Here is a 24,716-nt window from a genome sequence, read left to right on the forward strand (position 1 = left end):
AGGTGTAAGCCTAGCACTGTAGGAGCCATTTTGACTGAGAAGAACACAGAAAGGAAAGGAGCACTGAGAGGTAAGCAGATTCTGATGCCGCTGGTCAAAGCCCTGGATCCAGTGCTTCCAGAAGGTGGACATATCTCTAGATATCTTAGTTATATAAGTCAACAAAATCCTGACAATACAGAGTTCAAAGCTCAGGAACCAGACTGAAGCAAAGGGTGGAGGTGAGGGGCACAGGGAAGGGGCGTCAGTCCTATGAGATGATCTGAATGAGTGGGGGCTGGGGGAGAAGGGTGGAACATGGGCTGTTCCCCCCAGAGTCTCAGGATGCACAGCATCCAACTTCCTAGAGAGAGAGCGTATAGGGGACACACTCTGCCACTCTGCTCAAAAGCCACCTCTCCATAGCCAAGACTCTGCCTGCCCTTCTGGAAGCTCAGTGCACAGGTATCAGTAGCTCCTCAGAGGCAGCCTCCCAACCCCAGACGGGGGACTAACGCCACTACACTCGTTAGCCAAATGCCAGGCGTGCTCGTTATCCTCAGTGAACTTTGCTGAAGAGATGCCATCTTGTTAATTCCTCCTGCACTGTCTCCGCCCCCAGCCCCCACATTACTTCCTCCAGCTTGGTCAACTCAACTTCTCAGATGTCCCCCAGAATCCTGCACTTCTCCCTGTCACCACTGCCTCCCCGGAGCGCAAGCCTCTGTCCTCTTTCCTGGGACCATGTCAAGGACCTCCTAACCCATCTCCCAGCTTCCACTCTCGCCCCTGGTATCCTTCCCCGCCCCAGCTCCAGGGCAAGCTTTCTGAAATGAAAGTGGAAATACGGTATTTGCCTGTTACACACACCCCACCCCACCCCCACTGCTCCCAGAGGAATGTTCGGCATCTCTAATCTGCCTTGACAGTTCCAGCATGACCTAGTCCCTGCTGATGCTCCAGCACCACCCGTCACCTTCCCCTTCCCACCACGCCCCAGCACCCCACTGTTTGACTCTCTAGTGTGGCTTTATGCTCCGTACACTTTTCATTCAAGCGCATTGTACATATGGAAAAGGGCAAAAGCTAAGTGTGGAGTTTCCCAAAGTGACCCATCCATGAAACCAGCACCCGGATTTAAGAGGGGTGCAGAACAGTATCCATACCCCAAACCCCTCCTATCCTCTTCCAGCCCCCCTCCCCCCACCCCGAGAGTAAACGCGTTCCCACTTTCCAGCCGTAGATTACACTGCTTCCTTTTGGAAGCTGACCCCAGTGTACTCACAGCATCTCGCCTTCTGTTGCTGGCTGGTGTGGCTCAACATTAAGTCCATGAGATTCATCGTGCTGTGTGTACTTCATTTTCACTGCTATGTAGCACTCCAGTGCATGAGCAGGCCACACTTTATCCATTTTACTGTTGATAGATGTCAGGATTCTTTCCAGTTTGGGTTATTACGAATAAAGCCACTATGAACATCCATGCGTGTCTGCTTTTTGACAGACAGACAGAAGCATCCATCCTGGTCCTGGCACTGGAATTGAGGCCGTTTTGCCTGGAAAGGAAGCGCTCCCTTCAGACCTCCCAATTCAGGGTCCGGACAGTGTATCCTGAAGCTGGAGGAGGGGCAGGAATCCTCAGGTTCCCAGAGAGGAGGAGCCTTCAGCCAGCGTGAGGCTACAGCCCCCGAGCTCGCGAGTGAGCTGCCGAGAGAGGCGTCCGGCTGAGCCATGCCCTGATTTCCCACCCACAGGAACTCGGAGATGTTTGTGGAGCTAAGCCTCCTAACTGGGGATCACTTTTCGCACAGCAATAGATAACTAACTAGTAATCCTGCTATCCAGAGCTACCCAGCCTACGTGTCCATGTGCAGGGCACGCTGCCGTGTGTAGCTGTCCATGTGCCCATACGGGCTTGTTATTTATCAGCAGGTGTGTTTTGCCACAATAAGGCTGCATAACAAATCACGCTGATACACAAGGACCTGAGAAAACTATTCTTGCTCACAGGCCTATGGCTCAGCAGTGCCCAGTCACGCACCTGTGCTCAGCAGCCAGGAACGCAGGGCACCTCTGCTGGCCCGGACTGGGCGCGCTCATGGGACTGCAGGGAAGACGGCTATACGACGGTCTAGGATGGCCTCAGCTGGGGGAACTGGGTTCCTCTGCATCTGGCCTCCAAGGGTCCCTCTGCCTCCAGCAGCCTAGCTCAGGCCTGTTCATGTGGGGACTGTCCTAAGACAGCCAGGGGAAGCTACCAGGCATCTGGAGGCCCAGGCTCGGGACAGACTCACTGTCCGTTCCACGTCACTCTATTGTCCACAAAAAGCCTCAAGTCCAGCCCGGTTCCAGGGGGTGGGCAAATACACTTGGCCTTCTATTAGGAGAAACTGCGGAGTCACATGTGAAGGGTGTGTATTCGAGCAGAAGCGAAGGAGTGAGAACGTTTTTTGCAATCTATCCCAGCTACCCAAAGGCGAGGTGTGTGAACTATCTACGCCCTTGGTCTGCATCTCAGCAGACCCTGGTTCAGGGGCAGCACCCTGACTTCAGGGCCTGTGTTCGGGTTTTCCTAACAATGTATAGTGTGTTCACATGCAGGCAAGCAGCCAACCCCCAGCCTCGAGGACAATCCTTGTGTAAAAACAGAAGGTAGTCCGAGTACACACAGAGACGTACAGGTTGGCTGGCAAGAGAGCCAATGCAAGCAGGCGCACCCAGCTTGGAAAGCATGGTAGGAAGGGCGCACACACAAGCAGGCGTACACAGGTGTATTATGCACACATAGCTTCATGAGCTGTGCACACTGAGGCCACCATAACCACACCACCCCCCACAGGCCTCACGGCTACAAGGGGTCTGCTGGCTCTGCATGCACCGTGCACACATTCCTGCACGAGTCCACATGCATACACACTCCTGGTGGGTGACTCCCGGCCGGCATGTGAACACACAAACAGATCCGCACCAACAGATCCAAACTGTTGAATTCGTCTCCACTGGGCTGTTTTCTGCTTCCAGAAAGATGAATGTCCTCCTCTCAAAGATGAGCTGCCAACCCCACAAATCACTGTTCCTCGGCTCCTGTGCCCTCCCACCCCCCGACCCTCCCCCATTACTCATCCAAAGGGAAAATGCAAAGAGTAATAATAATTAGACAAGGACAAATCACTGGGCTGAGTTGGGGATGGCTCCACTCAATAAAGGGCCGTTTCCCTGGCAACGAGGGCAGGTGCTGGGAGGCAGGTGGGCGGGGGGAGGCCCACAAGGGGTGGGTGTGGGGAGCCGTAGACCAGGGCTCAGTCCCTGCGCCAGTCCAGAAGTTTCGAGAACCCCGGCTCCAGGGGACAAGGCAAGTCCAACCCCAATCCCAGGCACACTCATAAATTTTTCTTTTGAAGCACACATTCAGTGAAAGGGAGATTTATGAAGGTCTGTCACATCTTATATTTGACATTAAATGGTGCAAATCTTATCATTTTTTTTCAAAAGCTTATCTTTTGCATCCAAAGAGTTAAAATTTTTAAGAAAAATATTTTAAACTATTATTATATGTGCTAGGTGCTCTCTTTATAAAAAAGTAAATAATATGAAAGAATATAAAATAAAAAATAAAAGTCTGTCACCTGTAAGCCCAGCTCTGCTCCCCTGACATGGATACCCTAAACCTTTCTACAGGCACATCCTGCAGGGTAGCGGTAGAGCTTACCGGCACCTCTGATGTGCCGTACACTGTTCCGAGCACTTTATGTCCATAAGCTCACTTAATACTCCCAATAACCATATAAGGTAGATACCATTAAACCCCCATTTTTCAGAAAAGAAAGTTGAGGCACAGAGTCCAGTGAGTAGCACAACCAGGATGCAAACCCAGAGAGTATGGCCCAGAATCCAAACTCTTTTCTACGACACCCTACTGCCTCTTATAATCCCTAAGACACTAATCTCCATCCTGTTTTCTGTCTTTCTGCATACAATCCTCATGATGATGGAACTGGACTGTCCGGAGGGTTAGGGCTCCAAGGCTTGCTGAGGAGGAGGCAGGGGAAGAGGGAGAGGGGGCTGCAACCTGGGGAGGGAGGGCCAGGGGGTGCCCAGGATGTGTCACTGACCGCCATCACCCTGGGACCTCACGAAGAGGCCCGAGCCCTGCGTTGGCACAGAAGAGGTGGAGTTGTCCATCTGCACATGACCACACCCTTCTGGAATACTGGAAGGGCCCATTTTGCTGCCCCACATCACCCTGTGAGGGGGGTTCTCGTATGTTCCTAGGGGAGGAGGGACAGCCCCCTTGAAGGACTGGCAGGGGGGCTGTGAACCAGTTCTGTCTGTGAGCTGGTTGTTGTCTGTGTGCATCTCCCTCCCCTCCGTTCCCCGCCCCCCTGGGCCCTGCTCTGCCCCAGGAATCAGGACGGCATCCCTGAGCTCCCTTCCCAGGCCAGCAGGAGGCCCTGGCAGGAAACCAAGGGGGCAGTGGGGCAATCAGGAAGGGGTCCCTTCCCCAGCTCCTCCTCTGTCCCGGGGCATGACAGCTCCCCTGTGGTCACTGGTGCCTGGCGCCTGGACAGCCCTTCCTGGCCCCTTTAATCCTGCCCACCTGCGTCTAAATAGCCTCTTCATTAGATTCTCTGAAATTAAACCCTGCCACCCTTCTAAGCATTTGATGTACGTCTCTTTCCTGCCAGGACCTTGACTCATTTGAGTCAATGCCAAAACCCAGTGGTGTGGTGTGCTGGGAACGCTCAGGTACTGCGGGTTCAGCCGTATATGGGTGCAACCGCTCTGGAAAACAGTCTGGCTTTGCCTGGTCAAGTTGAAGATACGCAAGACAGTGTGATCTAGACATCCTTTCCTGGAAACTTGCCCTAGAGAAGTGTGGTCTGTGTACTTCAGGAGACCTGTAATAAGAATGCTCCTGGGCAGAATTGTTTGCAATCACCCCAAACTGGAAATAACCCGTAAGCCCATCAAATGTAAAATGGTGCAATTATAGCCACTGTATTATTAATTATAACACCGCATAGCCAGACAATGGAATAATATTCGGCACAGAAAAGGAACCATGGCTCCACACAAAAACACGGATGAACGCTCCAAAACATACAGTTAAATAAAGAAGGTAAGACACAAAACAATATATATGATGGAATTCCACGGACGTCAAACCCAAAACAGGCCAAACTCAACGATGATGTTCAAGGATACATACTTAGGAGAGGAAAATCATAAAGAAAAGCAAGAATCCTACAAGATTTCTGACCAGTGCTGTTCACAAAGGTCAAGGTCATGAAGAACAAGGAAAGACTGAGGAACTGTCGCAGACCGAAGGAGACAATGACAACCGAACGCAATTCAGGATTCTAGGCTGGATCCCGGAACCAAAAAAAACATGAGTGGGAAAATCACTGAAATCCAAATAACATCTATAGCTCAGTTGATGGCATTGTTTCGACGTGACGCCCTTTGGCGGGTCTATACACTGTGGCTATGGAAGTGTCTTCAACAGAGGAAGCTGGACAAGGGGTAGACAAGCAGTCTCAGTATTCTTTCTGCAACCGTCTTGTCAATCTAAATTTATTGCCGAACCTTCGTGCACTGTTGGTGGGCATGCAAACTGGTGCAGCCACGCTGGGAAACAGCATGGAGCTTCCTCAAGAAGTTAAAGATAGAACTACCCTACCACCTGGGAATCACACTACTGGGTATTTACCCAAAGAATGCAAAAACACTAATTCAAAGGGATACGCGCACCCTGATGTCTACAGCAGCATTATGTACAACAGCCAAGATAATGGAAGCAGCCCAAGTGTCCATCGATAATAAATGGATAAGGAAGATGTGGTCTATATATGCAACGGAATAGTACTCAGCCATCAAAAAGAATGAAATCTTGCCATCTGCAGCAATGTGGATGGAGCTAGAGAGTATTACGCGAAGCAAAATAAGTCAAAGACAAATACCATATGATTTCACACATAGGTGGAATTTAAGAAACAAAAAAAAAACGAGTAAAGGGGGAAAGAAAAGAGAGAGAGAGGCAAACCAAGAAACAGACTCTTACCTATACAGAACAAACTAATGGTTCCAGAGGGGAGGTGAATGGGGGCATAGGTGAAATGGGGGGTGGGGATTAAGAAGCACCCTTGTGTGTTATGCTCAGTGAAATAAGTCAATCAGAGAAAGACATGTATCATATGACCTCACTGATATGAGGAATTCTTAATCTCGGGTAACAAACTGAGAGTTGCTGGAGTGGTGGGGGGGGGGGGGATGGGTTAGCCTGGTGATGGGCATTAAAGAGGGCACGTTCTGTGTGGAGCACTGGGTGTTATGCACAAACAGTGAATCATGGAACACTACATCCAAAACTAATGATGTAATGTATGGTGATTAACATAACAATAAAAAATTTAAAAAAAAAGAAGCACCCTTGTGATGAGCACCAAGTGTCCTATGAAAGTGTTGAATCACTACATTGCACAATTGAAACTCATATTACACTGTACGTTACTGAAATTTAAATAAAAACTTAAAAAAATTAAAATATATTCCCCCCAAAAGATTCTTTTTTTAAGATTTTTTTATTTATTTATTTGACAGAGAGAGAAAGCGAAAGAGGGAACACAAGCAGGGCAAGTGGGAAAGGGAGAAGCAGGCTCCCAGCTGAGCAAGGAGCCTGATGCGGGGCTCAATCCCAGGACCCCAGGATCATGACCTGAGCCGAAGGCAGACGCTTAACGACTGATCCACCCAGGCGCCCCAAAAGAATTTTTTTTTCTTAAAGCAATGATGATTGGGCGCCTGTGTGGCTCAGTGGGTTAAGCCTCTGCCTTCAGCTCAGGTCATGATCCCAGGGTCCTGGGATCGAGTCCCATATCCAGCTCCCTGCTCAGCAGGGAGCCTGCTTCTCCCTCTGACCCTCCTCCCTGCTCATGATCTCTCTTTCAAATTAATAAAATCTTTAAAAAAAATTAAAAGCAATGATGATTACCATAACACTAAGCATAACAGTTACCTCTTGGAGGAACTGACTCAAGAGAACAACGTGGGGTGTTAGCAAGGTTTGATTTCTTTTTTTTTTTTAGGATTTTATTTGACAGAGAGAGAGGGAACACAAGCAGGGGGAGTGGGAGAGGGAGAAGCAGGCTTCCCGAGGAGCAGGGAGCCTGACACGGGGCTCGATCCCAGGACCCTAGGATTATGACCTGAGCCGAAGGCAGATGATTAATGACTGAGCCACCCAGGTGCCCCAAGGTTTGATTTCTTGACCCAGGTGTTGGGTCACTGGGTATTGGGTCCCCGGATGTTTGCTTTATATGTCTGCTTTAAACTGAACATTTACATGTTACGCACTTGTCTGTATATTAGCTATTACTTGTGACTTTTTTGAATGTTAAAAAAAAAAGACCAAAGATTACCATGCCCTGCAGAGATGGGAGAATAGAAGCCCCTCAGCTTGTGAAAAAGGAAAGAGCCTCAGTGCAGGTAAATAAAACCTTTTTCTGGTAGAGAGAGGGCAGAGAGGGGAGTGGGAGGGCATTAACAGTGCCTTCACTTCAAACATGGAGCAAGTTCATCCCCATTCCATACGCAGAGGTGTTTCTGCACAAGCAGGCTCCCGAGACACTGAGTCATGGGCATCTTCCGTGTGGACGCCTGCTTGGAGCTGGGCTCATTCTTTCTCAGCCCTCTGAGAGCGGCTCCACCATGACTCAGCCCCCCTAACCCCCGGTGGACACGCAGGCTGTCCCCCAGTGGCTCACTGGCACAGGCCAGGATGCAACCTGCCTCCTCAGCCAGCATCCTGTACGAGACCTTGGCAGAACTCTCCAGAGACTCAGTCCCCCAACTGGAACATCTGGTCGGGGTCAGAAAGCTGTTGTCAAGTATGAATCAAGATGGGAAAATCCTGCCCTGTTTGTTTTTACTTATTTTTATTGTGAAATATGTATAATGTAACATGTGGCATTTTGATCGCTTCTAAGTGTACAAGTCAGTGGTGTTTAGGACGTTGGCGTTGGGCCACCATCATCAATAGCCAGCTCCAAAACTCCACACCGCACACGGAACTCTGTACCCATTAAGCAGTAATGCCCGGTTCCTCTCTCCCAACCCCAAGCTCTAGTCCACCTTCTGTCTCTGTGATTTTGCCTCTTCTAGATATTTCATAACAGTGGAACACAAAGGACAAATGTCATGTCAGCCCTGTTGCTTTTTGCCTGGGAGGGCTCTCCCCATTCAGGCACCAGCCTGCCCCCAGGGGGCGAGTGGAGCAGAAAAGAACAGAGTGGGAAAGTCTGGCTTTTAGGTTTTAAGATGTAAGATTCAGAAGAGTGTGTGCTGAAGCAGTTGTTCTTCCTGCAAAGAGGGAATTAAAACCAGGAAAATTTGGAGGAGTAGAGGAGGTGGAGAGTAAGAAGCTGATGCTGAAGGTCTCCAGGAAAAGGTCTCATGTGGCACCTGCTCAGGGTGCGTGCTAAGGACGGGACGGGGAAGGAGCACTGGTACCTCGGATGAGACTGGGTATCTGACAGCGGAGGTGACCTGGACCCACTTGCCACCTGCACCCCTAGTCATGCTGGCAGCGATGGACGAGGGAGATACAGGGCCTACGGCAGCAACATTCTCAATGCTCTGAATGTCTCTGCTTCTGAGGACAGAGAAGTGAGCTGAGACACCACAAGGGGTCTCAGCATCATGTGGCAATGAGCAAATGCAGCCAACAAATCCAGGGCAGGTCCATGGGCACCTCCATGGACCGCATTCTGGGGGTGAGGGCTCACAACCCAGCAAGGACCCACTCTACATAAATACCCACCATCCCCAAGTACAGTGCACCCCCAGGAAGAAGGGGGCAAAAGGAGAAATTTTAATTGGCTGAGAAGACCCTCAAGTGGTGAGTTTATCTTGAATTAGTGAGATTTCATTACCTGCCAGATGGCAAAAGGGCATGTGTATTTGGAAGGGAGTGGGAGGTACTGAGACAGAAACCAAATTCTGTTACAAAATAACAAAAACTTGCATTTCCTGCCCAACTGAGTTTTGAAGACTAAGAATCCCAAACCTCTGCTCACATTTTATATCACAATGGCATTTTCAAACCGTTCTCCATAAGAGCTATGCCTACTCGTGCTTCCCTAATGAACAGGTAAGTGTGCTGTTTCCCCACACCCACACCAACATCCACTGCCGATCCAAAAAGTACCCTTAAAACAAAATTAAGTTCACTCCTTTCCAACTGAACAGTTAGTTACATGCACCAGTCCATGACATTACGAATTCTGTCCACACCAGCTCCTGGCACAGAATGGGAAGAGAATATCAAACCAGAGTTAATGAACTTGGGACCAAGTTCTTGGCTGGGAAAATATTGGGGCTCAATAAGAGATGTTGTTCCTTGGGGGGTTGTGAACATCATGTCCAAGGCAACATCCACAAGGGAGACAATTTTATTAGAAGGCAGCTGGGAGGGAGCATTGCGGGATGGTCTATGAGGCTCACCGAGGACAGAGCCCTGCAGACCCTCCAGAGTCCAGAAGACACCCCTGCCTACCCAGCAGCCAAGCTCAGCATCTTCCTCTGCCACAGACCCATTCTCTTCCTGCCCCACTTTCTCCATCTCTCAGGTCCCCAGACACCAACCTGGGTCCTCTGTCATCAATCAGACTTTTACTTCTTTCTTTGCACCAGTGCACAGATTCTTAGGGCTGGGGGAGACCTCAAAGTTGTCAAGTTCAACTACCTAACAGATGCTTTAACTCCCCTATGGCCCCATCAGTGATGGACAGCTCCTTCCTTCCCAACACAGCCCATTCCATCCTGAACCCCCTGGGTATACAAAGTCCTCCTTAGGAGCTGGAAGCCGGGTATCTGTAAGTTCCACGTTTCTCCAGAACACACAGAGTGCGTGCAACACCCCTTCACATGCCAAGACTCATTTCCTCCAGAACCCCATGTGGGTTTCCTAGGGCTGGCAAAACAAATTATCCAAAACGTGATGGTTTCAAACAACAGAAAATCATTCTCTCACAGTTCTGGAGGCCAGTCTGAAATCAAGGTGTCAGCAGGATTGGTTTCTTCTGGAGGGTCTGAGGGAGAATTTGTTCCATGCTTCTCCAAGCTTCTAGCAGCTGCCAGGAATCTTTCGAATTCCTTTGCTTGTGGCTGCACCAGTATAATCTCTGCCCTTCTCCTATGTTTCTCCTCCTCTGTTTTCCTCTTCTTATAAGGACACTGGTCACGGGATTTAGAACGGGATTTAGAGCCCACTCAGATGATCCAAATAAGGTTATATATTCCTCCATTTGGGCTGCCATTAACAAAATACTGCAGACTGAGTAGCTTAAAAACAATAGAAATGTGTTTCTCATAGTTCAGGAGGCTGGAAGTCCAAGATAAGAGTGCTAAGCAAAGTCCTGGGAGGGCTCTCTTCCTGAGTTCATAGCCAGCTCTTTTTGCTGTTTTCTCACATGGTAGAAGGGCTGGAGAGCTCTGGGCAGTCTCTATAAGGGCACGGGTCCCATTCAGGAGGGCTCTACCCGAATCACCTCCCAAGGGCCCGACCTCCTCATGCCATCACCTTTGGGGTTAGGATTTCAACATGACTTTTTGGGAAGATATAAACATTTAGACCATAGCAGATCACATTCACAAGTTCCAGGGGGATGTACATTTGGGGGCTCCATTATTCAAGCCAATACATCCTTTAAGTTCTTTATTCTGCCAAAAGACAGCCTATCTTCCTGCCATGCTTCCGATGGCAAAATGTCAAGTCTGTTCTACTTCCTTTGGAGTAAAACAAAGTATGCCTATATGTATATACACACATATTTTTCACAAAGTTGCCATCATCTTGTTCTCTCTGAGTTTATAATCTATATTTATAGTTATATTTGGAAATCATGATTCAGTAGAAACCTACAAAAAAACAAAAACAAAACCAAAGGTCTAACAAACAGGCAGAAAATGGTTTTCTTTCTTTATCTCTCCATCTCTGTATACCCCGGCCTGAAGGAAGCCAAGACCTGAGACTCCGACCTAAGTCTGTTTTACCATTTTAGAATTCCGTGAGAGTTGCCTGTGGAAAATGTAGTTAGACATGGTTGGCTTATAGTCTTTCCCATTCCCAAACTCTTGACAAGTAAGGACAGATGAAAAGATCATAAATATGAATACAGCGTGTGACATATAAGACATAATGCATGATACATACTGCTATGTATAACTTATTTATATAAAAAATTTTAGCTAGCGATCCATGCAGTGAAAATAAATAATAAATCATAAAGCCAGGTAAGGAGGTTGAGAATGAAAGAGTGTTATTTTAGGTAAGGTGGGCAGGAGAGACGTCCCTGAGAAGGTCACATCCGAACAGAGACCGAAAGGAGTCCGGTGCGAGCAAAGGAAGCCCCAAGGGACAGCACGTCACACCATCACACCAAGGGAACAGAAAGTGCAAAGGTCAAATTAGAATGTACTCAAGACAGTCTTTTAAAAGCAGATTCCTGGTCCTGGTCCCCCACCGAGATTCTGGTTTAGTAAGTCTGGGAGGGACCCAGTTATCCCCACGTTCATCAATACAGGCAGTCCAAGGACCATATTTTGAGAAAATATGGTTTTATATTTCCCCCATCATTTAGATCCTCAATCATTCCCAATGAATCTGTTCTATGCCTTTATAAAACCCCAACAGCTTCAGGGTTTAAGGCCTACACACACTAAAGTCAGCTACCAGAGCACAGAGGAGTCTCCCAACACCCTCCTCTGCACCCACATGGCCTTCAGCAATACCCACAGAAGATGGGGCCCATCTGGGGGCTCTGGGATTCAGGGGCCGGGGATTGGACAGGCTGTAAGTGCTGGTGGGTGAAGGGTCTGAATGGTGTGCAAGTCACTCTCCGCCCCTCACATGGGTGCCCTGCTGTCTGAATTCAGGGCAAGGTACAATGATGGGAAATGCCCCTTCCTCCAGATATAGCCTTGGTCTACCTACCGGGTCCCCGGGCATCTACACTGCACCCCTCAAGGACTCTAAAGTAACGACCGGGGCAGCAGCGGTAAATCCCAGGCCCACCCCTTACTGGCTACACGACTTAAGCAAGCGATTAGACCTCTGAGCTTCAGTGAACCCATCCAGAAAATGGAAATAAAATTCCCATCCCTGAAGGCTGAGGGCTGGTAGCAGAGGACACATGGAAAGCTCCTGGTACAATCTCTGAGCCACAAAGGCATCCCATAAAATGTAACCCTTAATGTGAATGATTTCATTATTTAACCCAAATAAATCCGGTGTGCCCATAAGCCCAGTCTCAGTCTGGTGGCACATTTAACGAAACCCAGTCTGACACGCAGAAGGTTACTGGAGGTCATTCTGCTCCCATCCCTCAGAGGGGGTCAAAGGACGCCAAAGGCATTACCCATCACGTAACTGCTTAATATGCCGTTTGCATGTCCTTTTATTCTTTAACTGTTCCCCCCCCCCCCCCCACCCCCCCCACAGTTCCCTTGGAACCTCTCCCCGTCCCCCAATTCCTCTCTCTCAACTCCTGGCCAAAACACTCTCACTCCCACCCACACTTCCCCCTCTCCTTCTTCCTTTCCACGTCGTCCACGATCTCTCTGCGGCACATCTCAGCCTTTTAGATACAATTTCCCAATCCCCACTTCCCCCTCCATTGGCCCAGTAATAACCATGCCTGTCATTACAAATGTTGCATCTTTGGCGCTGTAGGCAGAGGAAGTGGTGATACTCGTGAAAAAGTAAAGAGTGTAACCCACAAGCACACAAGCTCATCTCCCAAATGCAAATGGCGTGAGACATAGTACGCACACATACAGACACGTGTGCAAGGCACATCTGTGCATACATGTGCTGTAACAGGCATGTGTGTGCATGTGTGTCGTGTGAACACGGGACGTGCTTACCATACCGGCTGTGGCACGTGCGTGTGTGCACACACATCTGTGTGTAAATGGCGTGTGCCGCAGCGCATGCACATGCCCTGTTGGCCCCGGGGTTCCGTGGTCTAGGCCTGCATCAAGCCAAGAAACGCTGGTCCAACAGCAGCCAAGCCAGGCCTCCCCCTCGCCAGCCAGTCCTCCCTCCCACTGGCCTCAAGAAACAAAGACAGTTTAGCAAGAACTCCCCAGCTAAGCGGTTTTTTTAAGACCTTCAGCCAGCAGTCGCCTGGCTGAGCTGAACGTCTCACTTTATTAGTGAGTTTGGCCTTGGGTGTCTGGCTGTTTGATCAATCCTACCGGGGGTCAGTGATATTTCCTCCGGGCCCCCCACCCCCGCGCCCGCCTCTCCACGCACCTGATGAACAGCGGTGCCCCTGGACCGCTGATCACCTATTGATTTTCCAGCCGGAGGCTGCATCCGCCGCCAGATGCCATCTCCAGCCCTGTCACCAGGACCACTTGGTGACTAACTGATCCCCCCCGGGGCCCCCCCCCCGGCCCCCCCGCCCAGACCCGACAGCCCTTCCCGCTGGCTCATCCTGCCTGTCTCCATCTGTCTAGGCCTAGCCTCTGCCCCGACTCTCTCTCAGGGCTGAGTGCTTGGCACAGACACCAAAGCCAAGGTCTTTTCTCGGTAACCACTCCCTTCTCCAGGCGGCCCGGCTTTGAACCGCAGCCTGCGTGATCTTGGGCAAGTCGCTTCAACCCCCTGCACCTCAGTTCATCACTTGCAAAACGGGGGCATATTAGAACCTACGCATCGAGTCTATAAGGCAGCAGTTTCCAAAGTATGACCTGGGGACTTCTGTGGTTCCCTGAGACCCTTCCAGAGTGTCCATTACCGTTAAAACTACGTCCGTAATAATATGAAGATGCTATTTGTCTTTTTTCGCTCTCGATGCAAGGTTTTTTTTTTTTTAAATACTCAGTGGAGTGATCCACAGACTACATGATATGCAAGATCTCAAAAACTTGCATGCAGACACAGAGATGAAAGCCCAGCTGCTTTCTGTGAAGTCTGACATGACAGAGATTTGCAAACACGTAAAACAATGCCATGCTGCCTTCGCCCTACATTTTTCTGTTAGGAAATGCAGTTATCTTTCATGAGATATTTATGTTAAGCTGTAATGCGTTTATTATTGCGATTTTAAATAAATTATAAACAAATACGGTTACAATTTCTCAGTTTTAACTCTTTAATGGTACATAGCGACACACACGACCCACAGTAGCAAGGTCTCTGAGATCCTCAGTAACTTTTAAGAGTGTAAGGAGCTCTTCAGACTAAAACGCTTGAGAACTGCTGATCCAAAGTGCTAACAACAGGGCCTGGTCACTGCAGCACTTGGTAAAGTATTATTAGACATACTTATCAATGGGCAATCTCCCCCACTTGAGCTGAGGGTTATGGGGGGGGGGGTGCAGCACAGGGGAGTTGCCAGAGACCGGTATTGGGGATTTAGTCCCTGCAGCCAAATGGGGGCGGGGCGAGGCAGTTCCCTCTGCTGGCTTCTAGAACCCTCGTTACCTGGCAGTTTGGACATTCAGCGCTACTGCCAAGGGCAGCAAGCACTTGGCTGACCTTCGTCCGGGCACCTGGCATTGGCTGCTTCTTGGGCTACATGCGCGTGCTCAGAGTCACCCAGAGGGAGGCTGTTGGTACAAACAGCACAGAGGGGATGTCATCGTTAACAGCTACTCCTTGTTTAGCAGCTGCCAGGAGTCAGGCACTGTTGTAAGCCGTTTAGGAAAGTGAAGTCGTTCAATCCCTGCAACACTCTTATGCCACTGCTCTAAAATGTACCTGGGATTGTGTGGTAATCAGGTGGAGGAGGATGACAAAGACAACTGCCTTGAAAGAAGAGCCTCTTTACTCACAATTCCCAAGAGGACAACAGGCAGCAGGGCCCTGTGGCGAAGAGCAGAGTCCTCGGGTAGCGGGCACCAAGGGAGAGCCTGGGCCAGAGGCTCTGTTGTGGTTTTCACAGGAAGGAATGGGCAAGGCAAGGCAAGCAGTTCAGGACCGGTGAATTTGAGTAACTTCTACAGGCTCCAGGCTATCGGGCTGTCCCTAGTTGGGTGGTACGTGTAACGGCCCTGGGGCGATGTGGAACCGGGGGGAATACTGGCTTATGTGTCTTAGAAAAAGGTAAAGTCCCGGGTATGGGCTTTAGATTGCAAAGACCTTAGATTGGTCTCTTTGCATATGAAAGGTATGCTCCAGGCAAACTGTTTACTTTCTCTAGAAATTGGCTAGCCCTGGGAAGAGACAGTCCCCACCAGGGTCTGCAAAGCTCCAGCATGTCAAAGCATCCTAAAACCCAAAAAATAAAAAAGCATGATTAACACAGATATGATATAAGATTATTATCATCTTCATTTTAAAGACAAGAAAACTGAGGCAGGAGTTTGAAGAATCATGCCCAAGGCCCACAGCTGGTAGGCTGGTGACAACAGGAGTTGAACCTAGGCCTTTGTGGCTCCAAAATCAGGCACCTAGCCACCATGCCACACTACCATACGCCCAGGATTTCCCTCCCATATGGGGCTGCTCGCTGGCTGCTCTCCAATAGCCCAGGGCGTGGACTGGGATGGGGCCAAGCTGTGGCCATGGCTTCAACCTCACAGCCCTGGCACAGATGGACACGGCTCCAGGATCAGGCTGTAGCTCTGAGTACCATGACCTTGAGCAATGCTTCCTGGTGGGTGCTAGTCCTGTTCCTGGGCAGTGACCTAGGCACTCTGGCCACTCAAGACCGCAGGAAGGATGGTTGCAAAGGACAGAAATGCAGATACAGGGCAGCCTCTGAGGGTTTGGACATCCCCCTGGTCCTTCAGATTTACTCTGCACATCTGTTCCTCGCCCCAGGCCCTCAGGTCTGCAAGGATCCTGATGGTAGAGCAGGGAGCTATGAGGATGGCCACCTCCTGGGGGCTGAATTTACCCCCCTCCCCTGCCTGCCCTGACTCCACTCTGAAGGTCCCTGGCCAGCCAAGTCAGTAACTAGAACTCCATAAAGTTTAGCTGTCATAATTTAATTTCTGTTGTTGATCATTATCATATACTGGACCCTTAAACTGGGGAGGCTCAGGCCTTCCTCCAGGAGGTGGTCAGGATTGAAGGAGCTGGTGGGTCTTGCCCAGCCCTGAGCACAGCGGGCAGAGGAGGGGGCTGTCATGGGAGGGGCAGGGAGTCTCCTTCCGTTCCGAGGCGCTCAGGCCGGGGCCAGGGCAGCTGCGAGCGCGCCTGGTGGACGGGCGGCAAGCATGCGTCCGAGGGACACGGGTCTGGCGGGCTCTGGGCACTAGCGGCACGCAGTACCCAGAGCTGGACCGGTTTGTCCTGGCGGCACAAACGCAGAGCGCCAGCGCCCCCTGCCGGCGGCTGTGCTCAGCGCCGCCTCTGCATGTGCTGGGGCCACGCAGGACACAGCGCTCTGGCAACTCCCGCAGGGACTCAGCGGCCCTGAGCGCACAGGCAAGCCTCGGGGTGTGGACCCAGTGAGCTGCATTCTCTTGGGCAAGGCCCGCGGCCTTTGGAGTCTCAGTGTCCCCGCAACGTCGTCCTCAACGGTGTCCCTGCCTTCCCCTGGGGTCCACTTCCAACCCCACCGCTACCCCACCCCATGTGCCTGACACTGTGCAATTCCAACTCCCCGGGTGCCAACTCCTCTGCTTCAGACCCTGCAGGCAAAATGGCTGTTGCATAAAACATTGCTCTCCCATTAGAATAAACAAGGGCCCTGTAGGTCCCAAACTGAAGGAACATAGAGAGACCGTTAGGCTCACAAACCCCCTAGAAATCACAGGGGATGGAGGCCCCCAGACCTCCAAGACAGTTAGCTAGAAAAGGTGGAGGAGGTCATTCTTCCAAGGAAACAGCATTACCAGGGTGGGTTCCATTTCCAGCTCAAGCTTCAGAAGCCCGTGTGGCCTGTCACAGCCTGGGTGTCACGTGGTACACTGGGGCATGGTGCCACAGAACAATCCACCCCAAAACTCAGTGGCACGAGAATGCCCACAGATTCCGTGGGTCAGGAATTTGGACAGGGCACAGTTGGGATGGCTTGGGGCCTCAGCTGAGCTCAGAGGATTCGAAAGGCTGGGGGCCTGGACGATTTCAGGCTGGAGAATGCCCTTCAAGATGACATCTTCATGTGCATCCTTGCCCCAGGCTGGGATGGCTGATGCCAGGCTCCACTGGCCTATTGGCGGGAGCCCCTCCAGCATCAGGCTGGGGTAGTTGGCCTCCTTAGGCGGTCAGCTGGATTTCACCTACAAATTCAAGATGTGGGTCCCTCTATCTCTGCTGGATGGAAGATGGCTGAGGAAGGATTCCCCAAACCAACTGCAAGAGCTGGAGACCATGAGGATGATGCCATGGGAAGGGGGCGCTGCAGGAGACAGCTCAAAAACCATCATGACTTGGATCAACTCTCTTTTCAAATCCAAGTACTGAAAAAGAGGACTTGGACTACCTCCATTTTGACCTCAAACTTTCCCGTTGATTACGTTCTCCTTTCCAGCTTGTCTCTTAACTCAGGCAAAAGACCCCGCAGGCGAAGGGTCCCCTAATGGGAACCGAAACTGCCCCCTCAAGCAAGAAGAACTGCCCAGAGCCAGCAAGACCCTGCGGGACTGACCCCAAGACAATGATGGACTTGACCTTCACTGCCCACCTGCACATACCCACAGACGTTTATCCCACGTTTTCTTTACATAAACCTGAAAGTATTTTCAGCACTTTGGAGACAATCTTTGAGACACTAGTACTCTGTCTTCCCAGTGTTGGCCTCACTGAAATAAGTTCCTTTCTTGTTTCACTACCACTCATTTCTCTGCCTTTGGATTTGGTCAGCGGTGAGTGGCCAAACCTGGCCTGGTTGAGAGCACCCCAGAGCCAGGTGCTCTCACACCCCTGTGCCCTTAGCTACAGTACTTCTAGGGAAGGGGAAGGTGGGGAATGCAGGAAATAACAAGGAGCTCAGGGCACAGAGGAAGAGTTCTTCACACTGTCCTTTCCCCTCCATATTTGCTATGCCAGGGTGCCAGAAGCAAGGGACCAAAAGCACCTTCACCCTTCCTCTCAGCCCATTGCCAGGCGGGGACCGCCCTGTCTGGGGAATCACCGCCACCAAATGGCCAGCAGAGGGCGGTGCAGCCCCATTCTGAGGCATCAGAAGCTGAGCAGATGAGCAGGACTGATTCTCTCTGATGGAACTCTGGGCCACACTGAGGACCCCCCATGCCCTTGGCTAAGGATGGGGGGCATCCTAAATGTGGGATCATGTTCTAGCAATGTGAGCTTCAGGAGAGCAGGGGCTTGACTGCGTTCAGGGCCGCATCTCCCAGAGCCTGGGATGCAGGCAGATGATGATCAATACCTATTTGAATGTTGGGGTCTGCCTGTATGTGTGCAGTTGTCTGATCTGAAAGTTTTCCTGGGTGTGTCAGATGTGAGCGTGTGTCTTATCATGTAGGGTCTCGGGGTGTCCACCAGGTCTGCTTCTGGTGGATCTGAGTGTGTGGGACTGTCCCTGGTGTCACCACTCACCTGGAAATGTCCTGCAGATCCACAAGTCTTTGCTCACACTCTCTCCTGGGGAAACCCCAGTGTCCCCCAGCCCCCATCCCCCAGCCCCAAGGCCAGGGAGGCCCCAGTCCAGGCCTCTGTGGACACCTCCAGACATAACCTTCTCCTCTGCTCAGGCCCTGGCTGCCTCTGCCCATCGGGCGCGGGGGGGCTCACCACTTCATCCCAGTCTTCTGGGGTGTCTTCATACCTCTCATTTCAATAAAAGGAGTCCTCCTTGAAGGGAGTGTGGGACCTGAGATCAGGGGAGGCTAGGACAGGTATGGCAGGATCGGGCAGCAGGGGGCACTCTGGGAGACAGTGAGCCTGAAGAACAGAGGCCCTGTCACCGAGCGCCCGGGGGCCACCACCACCATGGACCTAAACCTAGAGCCAGTGCACACGTGATTGAGTGAATGTTGTTAAGTTACTATCTTCCTCAATGTACAGACAAGGAAACTGAGGTGAAGAGGGGAACTGCATCTTGCCAAGGGTCCCCTAGTTATCTTTTTGTGGGACTGGGGCTTAAACCTGATCTGCCCCGGAAGCAAATGACTCCATTCATAATGAAATTCTAGAAAAAGCAAAAGTCATTCGTAGGGACAGCAGAATAGCGAAACCCGAGGCTGGGGGCTGCAGTGGGGGTAGAGTGGACCACAGAAGGTCATAGATCACAAGGAAGGTTTTTGGATGGAAATGTTCTATACTCGATTTAGGGGATCATTTGTGGTACATGAATTGGTCAAAATTCACTGAACTATCCAATTGAAATGAGTGCACTCATCATATGTGAATCATACTTCAATAAAGGTTTTTGGTCATTGCTTTTTAAATCCAGGTCTTGAGACTCAGATTTCAGGGCTCTCACCCCCACCACTCGGGAGACATCCAGTGGTGCTGTCGCTAGTGTGTGTCCCCGTGGCCTGCAAGAGTCATTCCCACACCCAGGTGCTGTCTGAGTCCCACCTGCGCAGGAGGCAGGAGAGGACACTGGGAGGCAGGGTCTTTAATCCCAATTCTGGCTAGAATGATGCACTCTTCAACTGGCAAAAACCAAATGTAAAAATTGTACTCCACCTGGACCCGCTCAGAACTGTGCCAGACACCATCACAGTTCGGGAAAGCTGACTTGATTTATAAATCTGGGAACAGCATACCTGCCCTGTTTCCCTAGAAGCTGGGTCTCCATGACCCCACTCACCGCTGGGACAGGTCACTGTTCCAGAATCTGCTCTCCTTCTGAGTCTGCAGCCCAAGCCAGGATGATTTATAACACTTTTTCCCCAAGCCATAGAAATTTAGAGTGAGACTTAAATTTAGTAAGATCCCTGGTGGCCTCTTCGAATTTGCATGTTGCCTCCCTAACCTGGCCCAGATTTCTCCCTGCCCCCCACCCCCTCCAAGGCAACTCTTGGAAAACCAGACACCAGCTCTAATTAAACTGGTTCTTAAACAAAAAGCAAGCCAATGGTCAGGAAAGAGAAGCCACACCTCAGGGCAGCAAACACAGCTGAAGTTTACACACTCCTTGAATGATAAAAGATCATCAGGGATTTTCAAAGCCTTGGCATACCCTGTTCTTTTTAGCCTCATAATGATCCAGGCCAGCTCTGAGAGCAAGAAGGCTCTGGAAGCAGAGTGCCAAGAGCTGCAATGAAGGGACGACAGTCCCCGTGGGTTGAAAGCACACATTTCATCTTAAGGACGCTGACCGGCAGAAAGGCCTCCCAGTGATGTTCCTGTCTCGGAGACGTGGAGGAACTCTGCCCAGATAAATCACACAAGCTACCGTCCATTCCAGTAGTCTGTCCATGCCTAAGTTTGGCGAGGGCTTTTCCAGCAAATTCGTTCGTCGCTACTAAAAGGGGCCATGGGGCTGCATGCCTCCCATTCCTCGGTGGTCATACAAGACCTGACGGGGCTGGCCTTCCGACGGCCAGTGAGCCCCACCGTGGGGGGTGCAGAGTAAGTACGAGTTAAATGGACACCATGAGAACATACACCAGAGCAGAAACACGCCGTGACGAGGAACATAAGCATCAGGACCTCCCATGGTGTTCATCAGAGCATCACATCCGGGACAGAAGCGGCTCCTGCAGGCACAGATACTGGAAAGCCCACAGTAGGCTCGCTGAGATCAACACACTTAAGTGTGCCCAACCTCACAGAACCCCCGCTTATCTGGGCCACAGGTAAACCTGCCTCAGACCTTGACTACAAAAGGGTACATGCCCTCAGATCCAGGTTTCTTGGAAGACGGAACACCTGAGGCTCCCTCTTCCATCCTGTCCTGTTCCATTTGTTAATTTTCTTTCACCCCCATTCCTCACTCCCATCCCCCCCACCCCCCACAGGCTACCCTTTTAATGCACAGGTGTACACATTTTTGGAAACGTTGCCTTGTTTCTTGTTTCTTGCGCGTATTATCTTTGGTGCCTGTAAATGATACTGCCGCATCTATTTCTTACTTTCCTCACTCAGCTATTTTTTTTTTTAAAGATTATTTATTTGACAGAGAGAGAGAGACAGCGAGAGAGGGAACACAAGCAGGGGAAGTCGGAGAGGGAGAAGCAGGCTTCCCACGGAGCAGGGAGCCCGATGTAGGGCTCCATCCCAGGACCCTGGGATCATTACCTGAGCCGAAGGCAGACGCTTAACGACTGAGCCACCCAGGCGCCCCTTCACTCAGCTATTTTTAAGGTCCGTGTTTGTGTGTTGTCTGTGGCTGGAAACTGCTCTGTAGTACTCTGTCGTCGGTGTCAGCCGCGGACCTTTTCCTAAACACTCCCCCGGTGACCGAGGTGACTCATCCCCCCACCCCCACCACATTCACACTGCAGGAGCACCCTTACACATGGCTGCTTGCAGACCCAGGAGATCATTTTGTTGGGAACATTTACCCAGACATGGTAAATGTCTGGACTGTGGGACTGGACGGAGCAATTTCTGGACTGTGGGGCATGCATAGACTTTACTCAATGAGCAGTGCCCCGTGGTTCTCCACCAGCACTGCACCGAGTCCCCACATCTCTGCCGACACTTGACATCACCCACCTTTGCGCTTTTTGCTAATCTGATGCTGACAGGTGCAGAGTGTTCTCTAATTGTTGCTTTAGTTTCTGTTCCTCTGATGACTGAGTTTGAACAGCTCTTCACAGGCTTGGTAGACTTTGGGGTCTGCTTCTATATTGCTCATTCCTCTTACCCATTTTTTTTCTACAGGGGTTGTCTTTTCATTGTTGATTTGTAGGAGCTCCTTGTATATTATTGGCAGTTAATCCTTTGCTGGTTTCAACCACTGCACACAACTTCTCTCAGCTCCCACACCTACAGTTAGGCCTCTTGCCAACCGTGAAAACAAATTAAGCAGACTAAGATATAACAGAAGGTGGGTAATGGAGACAAAATGAAATGGAAAGCAAATTGTCTGGGTGAGTTTAAAACGAATAATATTAAAATGAGAAAAATAATGGAAGAAAATATTTACAGGACAAAACCAAAAACTTAACAAGATTTCTTTTTGTACCTAAAAGTACAAAATAAAAGCTAGAAACAAATCAGTAAAGCATAAAAAAGATCAAGAAGTTAAAATCAAGGTTAAGGTAAAAACACTTTTTAAAAAGAGTATAAAAATGAAGCAGATCCAACACGTCTGTGTTCTTTTTCCAATTTCATGGTAAAAAGGGAAAAAATGCAGAAGTCAGGGAGGTAGAGATTAAAAGGACAATGCATATGCACAAGTGTGAACAAAGCAACAAGAGCTAAGAGTAAACACAGTAACAGCAGACACGGAGCAAACCTCATTGGACTTCAAAACAGAAAGCAGTGGGAAGAAAAGAAAAGGCTAAAATAAGCCAGCTGAAGGCAGACTGGTAAGTCCTTAGCCAATCCTGCCCTCAGGGCCCCCAGGGTCCAGAGGTAGGGCAGGAGGCAGGGAGCCCGAGCTACTTTTAGGTCATGTAAGTGTTTGTCCCATGAGTCTGGGGGCCCGGCCTGGACATCTGTATTCAGAGCCACTGTGCGGGCCACGGTCAGTGGACCAGCCCTCGGCGGAGCTGTGCTGGGCCTCTGCCCAGCTCTGGAGATTCTGGGCACCACCACAGGACTCCCGCCACTACACTGACTCGCTCGTGAACGTCCCAGTCTCCCTAGCTTGCTCGCTGCTTTCCACAGAGCCCAGGTAGGGGCTGAGGCCACGTATGCCCCGGGGCCTGGGGAAAGTGCACTGGGATCTCGTCTGTGAGCAGGAAGACAGCCTGTCTGAACAAGCTCAGTACCACCCAAGAGTGCACAAGGTAACAGCTCCATGATTCACCAGCTAGCGGAACATCACCCTGGCTTGTCGGAGGGAGCCGCGACCGTGAGGACGCGGGGTCAAGCCCTGCCGTGCACACTCCAGCCACTCACCCCAAGTGGCCAGCTATGTGTGAAATGATTGGGTTGGCTATTTCCAGGTTCAATGACAGAAAGATTAAACTGACAGGGAATCCAGAGTTCCACCACCCTGTTTCAGCACGAGTTGGAGCGCTGAGGAAAAATCCCGATGAGTCACTGGAGAGTGGAAAATATCTGATCTTATCTAAAGGTGAGGTAAGGGATGTAGGCGCTGAGTCCCGCTAACTTGAATCCTTCCAGTTATGTAAAGACAGGTAGTCTCCCAGCTGCTGCAGGGTTCACTAGAAAGTCAGTTGCTTGGCAAGGCAGACGTACTCCCCCGGAGCTGTGCTGCGCGACGCTCCCGTCACCAGCAGCCCCACGGTCTGCGTGGCCCACAGCCCGAGGGCTCCCTGGCCTTGAGGATTTCCTCAACCAATTTTCAGTTTTGTTTTGAATTAGTTGTTAATGGGAAGACTGATGTAGGATTGTTGGAATTTTATTTTTCCAAGGAAAACATTTCCAAAGTACCATCTAATTATCATCACCATTTTCCAAAAGAAAAAATATTTAGCACCAGAAAAAAGGAAAAAAAATCTAAAGGAAGGACTTTCACAGACTAACATAAGCTTTCTGAAATGCTCACTACTGCATGTTCCTCATCGTGGAAGGGCAGTCTGGTAAACTGTGGTGCCCCCCCACCCCCACCACACGACCCCCTGAACTCACTGACCAGCCCATCAGCACTGGGCCGTGCAAAGAGCAGCTGAGAACAGGCCAGAAGGCCAGGGGACCCAGACTGAGGGAAAGCAGCACCAATTACAGGCAGTGCTGACGGCCTCAACAGAGGAGCAAAGAGCTGGGGCCCGTGTATCCCCCCAAGTTCATAGCCAAAGGGAAACGTTCAGCTGGGACAGGACAGACAGAGCAGAACATGAGCACGATCTACATTCACGAGGAAAGGGTCTTGTTGTGGGGAAGCCTCTTCTGGGTGCTGCCCTGGCCTCCAACGCCACCTTGGCCTCTGTAGTTCCTCCCGCTGGGTGGTCCTCGTCTGCCTGTGCAGTCATGTGCCACCAGCAGCCCAGGTGCCCAAGTGTTTGCGGACGGACCGAGTGAGGAGCACTGGGCCAGGGCTCCTGTAACAGCACCGGCCCGCCCTCGGGAGACTAGCTACAGGACAGCTAACGGGACAGAAAGCTCCATCTCGGGCCTACGGGACACCACCACGTCCACCGTGCTTCCAGCACCAACTCCCCTCCCCACTCCCACTGGAGCACCTGGCTTCAAAGGAAGCCACCGCAATGCTGGCAGAATTTCACTAAAAACACCTGAAAAGTGATGAAGAGCCTGAGGGAACTGGTTCTGGTGGAGCTCCGCAGGGCCAGTCTGGGTGGCCAGGCAATCCGGCTGTGCAGAACCAGGCCGGGACGTGGCTGGCTGACGAGGCTGTGTGCTTGTTCACACACAGGAAGGGCGCCTCAGCCAGGCCGGGGCTCTGGCTGCAGCCTCTGACAGCGAAGACCACTCTCCACCGGGAAGGGCTGCCCCGCAGGAGGTGGGGGCTCCGAGGCAGAGGCGCCGCCGTGCTCCCTCCCGCCTGTGCACACCTCCTTGCCCAGCCCCATTTGTCGGCTCTCCCATCTGGGAGATCTCCAGTCTCACCGCACACGGGGTGGGTCCCGTACCCTTTCCTCCTCCCACTCCCACAGCAGCTCATCACGATCCGCCCTGGTTCTAAATTCAGACTTTACAAAAGTTAAGTGTTACTGACCTCTCTACAAAAAGATCCTAATGAGAATATGGCAAAAATTAGCACCTCTTTAGA

The 24,716-nt window shown here is 50.8% G+C and overlaps 1 protein-coding gene across 3 annotated transcripts in view; it reads right to left on the bottom strand.

The window, feature by feature from the left end:
- DHX35 (DEAH-box helicase 35) overlaps window positions 1-24,716 on the bottom strand; it is a 126,287-nt gene that overhangs the window by 25,733 nt on the left and 75,838 nt on the right. The window contains exon 22 of one of the 3 annotated variants that reach the window (XM_073880423.1): window positions 1,274-1,535. The exons of the other annotated variants lie outside the window; for them this stretch is intronic. Coding sequence (XP_073736524.1) covers window positions 1,410-1,535 — 126 coding nt within the window. The 3' untranslated portion in view covers window positions 1,274-1,409. Of the gene's footprint in view, window positions 1-1,273; window positions 1,536-24,716 lie in introns of those variants that run through there. 3 annotated transcript variants of the gene reach the window in all.

This window comes from Callorhinus ursinus, unplaced genomic scaffold (assembly GCF_003265705.2).
Source record: "Callorhinus ursinus isolate GAN/ISIS: 27379988/994484 unplaced genomic scaffold, GSC_fseal_2.0 scaffold38, whole genome shotgun sequence".
NCBI lineage: Eukaryota > Metazoa > Chordata > Mammalia > Carnivora > Otariidae > Callorhinus > Callorhinus ursinus.